This window comes from Taudactylus pleione, unplaced genomic scaffold (genome assembly GCF_031769625.1).
Source record: "Taudactylus pleione unplaced genomic scaffold, aTauple2 ptg000016l, whole genome shotgun sequence".
Classification (NCBI taxonomy): domain Eukaryota; kingdom Metazoa; phylum Chordata; class Amphibia; order Anura; family Myobatrachidae; genus Taudactylus; species Taudactylus pleione.
This window is the reverse complement of record NW_028284418.1, coordinates 26,770,828-26,781,442: the sequence shown is the minus strand read 5'-3', so window position 1 is coordinate 26,781,442 and position 10,615 is coordinate 26,770,828. Positions and strand designations below refer to the sequence as shown.

At 46.3% G+C, this 10,615-nt stretch overlaps 1 protein-coding gene across 3 annotated transcripts in view; it reads right to left on the bottom strand.

Moving 5' to 3' along the window:
- Positions 1 to 5,766: 5,766 nt before the first annotated feature.
- Positions 5,767 to 10,615, bottom strand: part of CARD14 (caspase recruitment domain family member 14) — a 104,578-nt gene continuing 99,729 nt past the window's right edge. The window contains exons 19-22 of one of the 3 annotated variants that reach the window (XM_088475174.1): positions 10,494 to 10,615; positions 10,287 to 10,402; positions 8,328 to 8,577; positions 7,468 to 7,532 (exon numbers count right to left, since the gene is read on the bottom strand). In XM_088475174.1, the coding sequence (XP_088331300.1) occupies positions 8,349 to 8,577; positions 10,287 to 10,402; positions 10,494 to 10,615 (467 nt within the window). In that variant the 3' untranslated portion in view covers positions 7,468 to 7,532; positions 8,328 to 8,348. Of the gene's footprint in view, positions 7,533 to 8,327; positions 8,578 to 10,286; positions 10,403 to 10,493 lie in introns of all 3 variants that reach the window. The other 2 variants (XM_088475182.1, XM_088475189.1) reach the window with 2 other exon arrangements.

The following is a 10,615-nucleotide window of genomic DNA, read 5'->3' as shown; positions in this document are numbered from 1 at the left end:
ATGCAGCAAGTCGCACTGGGCAAACAGAGGCGTCACCCTGTTTATGCATGTAACCCACCTGCCCCGGCCTAACTGATCAGTCTTGGAAAACTGAAGTTTGCACAACATGGTTGAATCCTGGAACACGATATCTCCCATCATGAACCCTGTGGATAAAGAGGACTTGCTGGAAGCTACAATCTCGCTGACCCTAAAAGCCCCAAGAAATGCGACTGCAAGAGCTAAACGGAACAGCGAAGCCTCGAAAGCATCCAAAGCCACACTGTCCATCACACCCAGCAAGCTAACAAGGAGATGGAAATCGATGGGCCATACAAAAGGAGGGCAAGGTAACCCAACCGCAGAAGCTGCCAGCGCCAGCAAACGGAAACGGTTAAATTGGAATCAGGACAATGCATCAGCAATAGCATTATGCAACCCAGGGACAAGGCGCGCGCGAAACCGAATGTTGGCCTCTAAGCAACACAAAATCAAATGCCTAAGGAGACGCAAAGCGGGAGGGGAGGAAGATCCCTGATTGTTAATGGCTTGAACCACCCCTAGATTGTAGAAAACTACATGCTGACTAGCCAAATGCTCCCTCCATAGCTCAACTGACACTACAATAGGGAAAAGTTCCAACAAAAGCAAATTGCCAGTAAGGCCTTCCAAATGCCACTCCGGAGGCCAGGGCGCTGCGCACCACTCCCTGTTGAAAAAGGCCCCAAAACCAGAGGAACCAGCCGCATCAGTGAAGAGCTGCAAAGTAGCATTCACCACAGGAGCAGAAGGCCAAATGCGTTCACCATTAAAACGGACCAGAAAACTGGACTAAGTTCGAAGATCCTATTTGACCTAAGAAGACAAACGAACGTGGTGATGAGGCTGGCTCACCCCGGCCGTGGACCCTTCCAACTTCCTGCAAAAAACCCGTCCCATGGGGATATTGCGACAGGCAAAATTAAATGACCCAAGCAAGGACTGAACTACGCGCAATTTAACGCTATCTGCTCCTAAACAAACCGCAATCTGATCATGCAACTTACTTACCTTATCGTGTGGCAAACGACAACAACCTGCTACCGTGTCTATTTCAATGCTCAAGTAAGAAAGGCAAGGCAAGGGGCCCTCAGTTTTGTTATGTGCAACAGGAACCCCTAAAACCTTAAAGCTGTGGCGGAAAAGAGGAGATCCGTACAAACCACACTCCCTCCTGTACCTATAAAGAGAAAATCGTCAAGGTAATGCACAACACCAACATGGCCAGTGCCCACAACTATGCACCAGTGTAAAAACTAACTGAATTTCTCAAAATAGGCACAGGAGACCGCACAACCCATGGGCAGACATTTATCCACAAAGAATTCGACCCCAAGCCTAAAACCCATATACAGTATTGCATTGCTTCAGGGTGTAAAGGTAACGAGCGAAATGCGGACTCAACATCTAACTTCGCAAGCAAAGCACCCGGACCAAAACTACGAACCAGACCTAAAGTGTAATCAAAGAACTGATATACAACACTGCAAGCCGAATCGGGTATAGATTCGTTGACAGAATTACCATGCGAGTAGGATAAATGTTGAATTAGACAAAACTTCCCAGGCGCCTTCTTGGGAACCACCCCCAAAGGGGAGATGCAAAGATTCAACAAGGGAGGACAAGGGAACAGGCCCTCCATCCTGCCCAGCAAAACCTCAGCGCCCACCTTAGATCGCAAAACTTGGGGGAATTCACGGGCGGAGCGCAAATTACGGGGGGCATTAACGTGGAGCGGGCCGGAAATAGGCAAACCAAAACCAAATTTAAATCCATCCAAAAGAAAGGCAGCAGCTTCTCTATCAGGATAGTGAGCCAACCACCTAGTAAGCTCCGTCAAACAAATGGCCGGGTTTCCCCCATTACAAATGCGGCAGGAGTGGCGGAAATTACATGAGGCGCCATGAGAACACCTCGAGTCATTGAAGGCAAAACATTTCCCTCTCGCCACACCCGACGCACCAGACCTAGGCAAAGAAACCTTGTGGGGGGGCAGCACATCCAAAGGAGGCCAACGCTGCTGCGAAACCTCGAGCCAAACCTCGACATCTTTAACACCAAAAGGGACTATGCGACTACCCTCATGTTTGCATCTAAACTGACAATCATAATCCTTCCAAGACGTGCTCCACGACCGAACGAACATATCATGCACCAAGTAAATATACCTGATAACATTCTGATGCTCATCCGGCCGTGTCTCTAAATAGCAAGCCGCAAAACTTAGCATACTTTTAAGCCAGGAATTGTAACCGCAGAACACATCTTCTCCAATCCCTCCCGGCTTCTTAGCCTGAGCTAAACCCTTCTTCATATCGTCCGTGAGGGTGAAAAAATCAACGAACTTTCCCCTATGGATCCTTTACCTAACACTTTTGCGCAAACCTCGGAGTACAGCAGTATTAGTGCAATGCCCAGAATCAGCTCCCGGCGGTGGGTCAACATGGCCGGAAGCCTCACCTATCTTACTCCTGCCCTCAGCCTTCTTGGCTAAACGCCGCGCCACTAATCTAGCAATTTTGCGCGGGTGCCCCTAGGAACCAGACGAATGAGAGGATGAGGCAGAAAAAGAAGACGAAGATGAAGACGTGTTATACTCACCAGCACCCGGATGAGGAACCGAATCACCGGAAACTTCACGCGGAGGGTTCGCTGGAGCCACCTCCGGGTCCTCCTCGACGCGCGCAGGAACAGGGGCCGTGATAGCCCCCACGACATCCGGAATGATCGAAGCCGTCAACAAATCTGAAACTGGAACAGCAGTGTAAGGGACCGAAACAGTAACTGGTAGATCAGTGGACGGGGGGGATGGAAGGGGGGGCAAAGGAAGGAGGGGGGCTGAGAAACAATAGAAACAGGAACAGGGGTAACGGACAACGGAGGAGCAGAAACAGATGGAAGGCACTGAAGGAGAGGAAACAGCAGGGGCAGGACCAACTGAGGAAGAAACAGGTGGCACAGACATAAGAGCTGAATGGGAAAAATTGGGAGTGGGGGGTAATGCATGAAGGGGGCAGAAAGGTGGAAGGGGTGCCATGGAGAAGAGCCGGAAAAAGAGGAAGGCTACCAATAAGGATAGCCGGGAGGAAAGGAAGGGGGAAACCTGCGGGGGGATAAGCAAACAAAGGTGGGGCAGAAGAATCAGAGACAATGGGTGGAGCAGGGCCAGCGCTCCAAGAAGGCTGGGCCCAAGAAGTAATGGTGGCAGAGGAGTGAAGATTGGGGCTGGCAAAGGTGCTGGTTGGTAATGCAACCAACATAAAAGGGGGGGGGGGGGGCAGCGGAGGATATGCCCTAAAAACAGGGGGAGTGGGGGAATCACAGGAGGCAGGGTGCACTACCTGCCACCCTGCGCAGCTGTAAAACGGACTCGCGGCTGTAGGGAGGGGCTGGATCCCACTACTAAAGTGGGAACCAAAATAGCCGCTGGAGGGAAAATGGCCGCTGGGGCCGCCGTACAAACAGGGCCAGGGGACCCTGGTGCAGGGAGGATTGGAGAAGCCCCCCGCTCGCTACTGCAAGTGGGGGAAGAGGGCAACGAAGGGGCGGGGCTTCCGGAAGCCGCAGCCGCGGCATGCATGGCTCCAAGTGACACAGTGGGTGAAGCGGGAGCCCTCGCTGAGGCTAACGAGTTAGGGGAAGCAAGAAGACAGGGCAGAAGGCACGGGGGGAGGAGGGGGCAGGATGAAGGGGAGGTGGAGAGCGGGCGTCCAGGGGCTGCACTCAGTGTGCGCGGAAATTCAGCTATGGCTGGAGGGGGGCAGACCTCTTGGGACGGAGCATGATGAGAGGAGGAATGAAATGAAAGGAATGAAGGGATAGAAGGGTAAGAAATGTAAAGAATGAAGGGCTAAAAGGGGATGAAATTAAAAAGTTGAAGGGATAAGAGGGAATGAAATGGAGGAAATGGAGAGAATGAGATTGAAATGAAGCACTGAGAAGGAGAAAACAATGCAGCACAGGGTGATGCTCAAAAACAGCAAAGAGGCAGATCACATGCACATCACCTCATTTATACCCCTAATCTCAGGCACATCCACAATTCACAGCATTGGTCAGCTAACAACCACCTGACCCCTTAACCCACTTAAATCTGCCTAGTAACAAGGCTGTCAAGACAGCCAATCAGCAAAATCCCAGGATTCTTATTTCATCTCACATCTATGCAACCTTCACTTTCTATAATATCTATTATAATGGTAAGTTAACTTCACTTCAGAAGGCAGATTGGCTCAATGTATTTTACCCACAATAGTGTCTGTGAGTGGTGTTATGCTGCCCATCCACTACTAGATGCAGGGACGATGACACGATTACGACGCCGTCGTCTCCCACGGGGTGAAGTGCATACACTGAACGTTCAAACGTTCAGTATATGCAGATCAATCATCCCCGAACATGGCAACCTGACGGCGGTCATCAGGTTGACCATCATGTTCGGGTAATTATTGATGTTAAATACTACCAGCAGGCTTGCGCGCGATGGAGCGATAACGATGGTCGTTATCGCTCAATCGCTAGGTTTAATCGCCTAGTGGATGGGTAGCATTAGTGTGGCACTAGTGTGTCACAGATTCAAAACTCACCACTTATCTGGAGATCTGTGGGTTTCTGTTGATTAGGATAGTGTCAATAGCTGTAACAGCAGGATGGACTCTCACTGCTGGGGCTGCTTCAGACTTGGGTGCATTGTGTAACAGCGCTGCCAAAGTCTCTGGACCCCACCTCCTGTTGCTGGAGCAGGGTCCATGTCTCTCTTTCTCTCTTTATTGTGAGGAAGGGTTCAGGTTTCACTCTCTGCTGTGACTGCTGCTGAGAAATGCAGCTAACACTATCTCTTGGCACACATCACAATGCTCCTGACATGCTCCACACGGATGCTACTCCTTCGCCTTCTCTCTAGTTTCACTTTCAAAACCCTGGGCTGTGCAGTGCTGCTCATAGTTGGCTGCTCCTGGATCCTAGAGTCAATCCTCAGCAACATAACAGTGCACGTGAAAGGACTGCCAGGGAGTAACCTTTGTAGTGGCAGTTAATCCCTAAGCAGTCATTCTCTGGGGATGAAACATTGCATTCAATGTTTTTAGTCTGTCCACCTCTGAATCAGGCCCACAGTTATCACAAGCAATTAGGCCTCCAAGATTTTGCTCGCGCTTCTCCCCACCTTTGGAACTCTCTCCCTCTTCCCATCAGACTCTCCACCTCTCTACAATCCTTCAAATGGGCTCTCAAGATCCACTACTTCATCAAAGCCTTCCAGCCCACATCTTAACTTGCTGCTACTTACTCCTTCACCCCTGCCTACCCTATCTGTGTCACACCTGTTTGTCTGCCCCTCCTACAGGTGTATTTCCATTAGCATCCAGGTCTGCATAGCTCTCAGGTGCGTAGACATGACCTCACTGAACCCTGCCTACATGGGGACGCCCTCTTACACCTGTTCAGTTGTAAATGTAGATGCCATCAAAATGCGTATGACTCTGCATCACCAGTACTTGCATGCGCCCAATTCCATAGCATGCGCAGCACAAAAATGTGAATATATGCTCCGCAATCTCTGCGTCAGCCCCATATTCTCTGGCAGGAACATACACAATATTTATTATAAAACATTTATACAGTGAAGTCTCTGTACTGACTGTGTGACTTTGTTAACCCCTCATATGTCTGCAATGACACTGTAAGTGCCCACGAACTATGTAAAATTAAAAATTATTAACACAGAGAGATTAAGAGATTCAGGTAAAGTAATTTTATTATTCTGGCAAAAAAATTTTTTGGAGTTTCATTATTTTTTTATTAAAACTTTTTAAATACTCTTAGTGTATAAAACCTTGGGCAAATTGGCACACAAATAATAAAAGGCTAGGGAAAAGGAAAAAGCGCTAAAGTAACAATCACAGTCTTTATACAACTTCCTCATTGTTATAAATTAACAAAACAACAAAATAAGACTAAAACAACAACACAGCACTAATGAACACATCATCACATGTAAAGGCAAAGTTTGATATACGAGTAAAGGCTTAATGTTGATTATAATAACCTGAAGATCTGTATTAAAATTTACTATATGAATAAAAGTCTACTTGATATCTAGTAGACTATTATATGAAGCTCTTTTACATAATTCAACCATATATTGTTTGCATAGATTTGTCATTGCTCATCTAATCTTTATGTCTTTTAAACTCAGACCACAACTTGATCATTTACTTACAGTATATATAATCAAGTTAGAGACTAAAGAAATCTTGAAATTTGCAGAACAAGCTAGAATTCCTAAGCGTTAGCCTTGCCATCATCATTAGATAACCTTACAGCCTGCTCCGAAACAGAAGGAACCTGCTTCTCCTTCCAATAAGATGGAACTTTGGCTGAATGAAACATACGTATGGGACACATTCCCTGTAAATAGTGTAAACCTTACATTTATTGTTATTAGTAATAATATCCTCAAAGTTCATAAGGTCCTCATTATACTGAAGAGACCCAATAAAGTGCACACACTAAGATGAGAATTTAATTCCCTTACATCGACAAGATGTGCTGTTCCAGAACGGCACATCATGCCTACCGCCATTGCAAGTTGTCTCTCGCACCCCATAGAGGTGTAAGGGACAAAATGCAATGTTGACACTATCATAAGTGCTCGATATGCACACAGCCAGCAGTACTTCCCCCTGAATTCCAGTATTCCGTATTATACAACTGCCATCACTTATTTATACACTGAACTGTACATAATTGGCGAATTGTAACTGTTTCCCTTTGTTCCAAGATGGAGAATTTCTCCAAACAGTCCCAACATAAACTGTGATTATTAGTTACAGGATTTAAGACGCAGAAGATCAAGGACAATACACCTTTTACTGTAATTACTTCCCACCTTTTTAGTACTGAGCTAATTGTCAAATGTGGTCTAACTATCTAAAGTTTCTAAGCTCTGCCATCCTATATTCTGTCAATCACTTTGGATGCTCAAGTGAGCTAAGGTAAGGAACTTACATTATAAACCTCCACTAGGAGTTTCCCAACTCAATTGCTGTCTTGTCACTATTTATAGTCGGTCACTCACTTTTCTTCTATACTGTAGCCTAATAATATTGAGATTCACTAGGTAACCCTAGTCCCCCTCATGTTCTTAACCCATTCGAACATTATTTTACAGCCACAAAATAGATTTTTGTAAAGCGAAGAAGTTGGTACTCGATAATGCAGTATATAAGGTACAACCTTCTGAAACAGTGTGTAAAATAATTATTTCTCATATTGCGGGGATGACAATTTGAGCATGATTAAATATTCAGCAAGGCTGGTTCTCCAACCAAACAGTTCGTTTCTGTTCATCCATAATGGCATCCTTTACAGTGGAGAGCAGAGAGTCCGTGTCACTCCAGCTATCTGGGTACACAGTGCTATACAGACATGGCAGGGCATCAAGTTCAGCCTCTTCCCGCTGGGCACACTCCAGTAGCAGATCCTCACATTTTCCCCACCATTGTCGCGTTTTTCTAAAGGATATATAACGAGTATATAAGTCAGCCACATTGTTATGTAGAAATATCTCTTCTGGTTCATTCTAAATTATCATTGTGTTGGTTCGGAGGAAGGCAAGCAAAAGTTGGCAATTAGCCTCAGAAGGGAAAATAATTTCTTACTGAATCCAATATGTGACTTCTCTGCTCCACGTTATTCACCCTAAATAGCTAAGTGTCATCAGTAAATATGGTTAAATATCATTACTTTCCCACTTGAGGTTAATAAACCTATATAGTGTAGTGTAAACACTGTAGCTCAGGATTGCTACTACTCCACCCTCCATTCAACTCCCCTGAGACTGGGTTCAGGCCCAGTCGCATTTAACAAACAGTTGGATGCCACAAGACCACACACTTAAGCAAAGTAGATGCTCGAGTCATGTGGCTTGTAATCATAGTTTACTCCATTATTTTTTAATTTCTGATTAACTTTACCATAGTTTACAATGCTGTCACCATTGTTATAATACTGACGTTTTTTGTCTTTGTATTCAGCTTCTCTAATTTTTTCTTTTACTTCTCTCCACCTGGATGTTATACTTCCGCTAATTGCACACCCTGCCAGATGTAACCTACCAGGGGCGCCCCAGATAGCTGCCTCAGCTGATTCTGTCTTGGGCAGGATGAACAACATGTGGATCTATTCCTTCAGTGCATATCATATTACAAATGTTTCATGGCTTATCTCACACATTGTAACTTTAGTAGTGCGCCCAAGATGGCTGCCTTTACTGGTACGCCCGTGGGTGCGATGAAAAATACTTGCACCTGATGATTTTGCTTCTTCCTCTAGTACGCTGTAACTTCCCCAATTTGAGTAATTTCTTCTAGGAGTTGCTTTCGTGGGTGGGTTTTGTAACCAGTGAAATTTATTACCCAAAATGGCTGCAGTAACCCTGCAATAAGTGCATTGTCCCCGTTCACTATGTTCATTGTTTTTTCAGTTTGTCTTCTTCTTGCTGTATTACTAAACCTCTGTGCTATGCTTTTGATGCTTGTAAAGTGACTTTGAATCCTGCTGGAGAAAAGCGCTATATAAATAAAATTATTATTATTATTATTAGTACTACTACTACAGGTACTATTATTATTATTATTATTATTATTATTATATTCATGCTATATATATTATAAGTATTTGCCATGCAAGCTAACTATGACCCTCATTCAGAGCCGTACGCTCTGAGCAGAGCGCACGCTCTGAATGAGGGCCGCCCTCCATAATTATGGAGCGTCCTCCTGGACGCTCGTATAGCTGTGGGTCACCACCCACAGCCTATACGAGCGTGCAGTTTGATGGCCGCGATGGTCGTGACCATCGCCACTGCGAGCCGGAGCCTGCGGTTGAGGTTTTCAACCGCAAGGCCCGGAGTGATTTTGGCTCTATCGGAGCCAAAATCACTCCCACTGACATCACTAGTGATGTCAGTGGGCCGGCTTCTGACGGTAGGCGTTCCCTTGGGAACGCCCCCGTCAGGGAGGCACTCCCCCGGCACGCCCACCAAAGGTGGCGTGCTGTAAATCAACATCGACAGCACGCCCCCTTTGATCAGACACAACGAGCGAAGGAAAGTCCTTCGCTCGTCGCGTCTGGCGCATGCGCACGACGGAGCTCCCTCCGTCGTGCGCATGCTCAGTGCAGATCATCGACCCACTTGCGAGCGGACAGCCGCTCGTGAGTGGGTCTGAATCAGGCCCTATATCTTGTACTGCACATATTTTACTATATACTTCCTTTAGTTATATAAGTAAAATACTACCGAGGAAAATATCTAACAGACATGTGGATGTAAACTCTCTATCCCAGAGTTGGTCATCTCCCACTACATCCTTTAAACTGGCGTTATATTGGAGCAGTTTTTTTAATCATGGTTTCCTATCTTTGCTAGGCTGTTCATGTGTTAATGACTGATAATTGAATAAAGACAATTTTCATGACATTGATAAAAGGGGATTAGTCAGCATCCTGGTGCACACAGTGGCGGCGGTCAGAATCCTGGCTCCAGAATCCCAACGGCTGCAATCCTTAGAGGGTTAGAGTCAGGCTGCATACCGGGGACGGTTAGGGTTAGGATATGGGAGGGGAGGGTTAGGCTATGGGAGGGGAGGGTTAGGATTAGGCTGCGTACGGGGGGCGGTTAGTGTTAGGCTTTGGGAGGGGAGGGTTAGGATTAGGCTGCGTACGGGGGACGGTTAGTGTTAGACTATGAGAGGGGAGGGTTAGGATTAGGCTGCGTACGGGGGACGGTTAGTGTTAGGCTTTGGGAGGGGAGGGTTAGTGTTAGGCTGCAGGAGGAAAAGGTTAGAGTCAGGTTGCGGATGGGTTAGAGTTAGGCTATGGGATGAGACGGTTAGGGTTAGGCTGTGGGAGGGGAGGGTTAGGGTAGGCTATGGGAGGAGATGGTTAGTAGGCTGTGGGAGGGGAGGGTTAGGCTGCAGGAAAGGTGGGTCATTGTTAGAGGTAGGGTTAGGGAAAGAGTTAGAATACTTACTTACATGCTGCCGGGATTCTGACCGACAGCATTATCAGTGCAGACGTACCCAACCCGATAAAAGGAATGAATGTGTATAGTACAATGTAGAACTAAAAGTGACATCACAAGTCATCATCCCTTATTAAACTTTACCCACCCCTAATTACAATATTTACATTTTGGCAAAACAATATGTAATAGATTGGCCACAGTTTATAAAAAACTTGATTGTTAAGCAGTAAATTGTACTCACTTTAGTTTTTTGGTGCTTTTCTCAGTCAGTGGGATATGCACTATAATAGGATAGATACCCACGCGGATCAAAGCGGAAAGACAGGACAGGCCGAGCTCTAGGATGCAGTGCGCATTCTGTGGTGTAAGACATTGCTAATACCAATCAGATCACCTGTATGCCACAATACCATCTTCTCCAAAACCTAAATATGTGACTTCATCTCACCTGCTGGGCTACGGATTCCACGTTCTGTCTAGTGAAGCAGCAGCGTATGCTCTCTCCTTCCTTTTCTCCAATAATTTCTCCACGCTGGTATCTCGCTGCATATTCAGCATCCGTCAGGCACT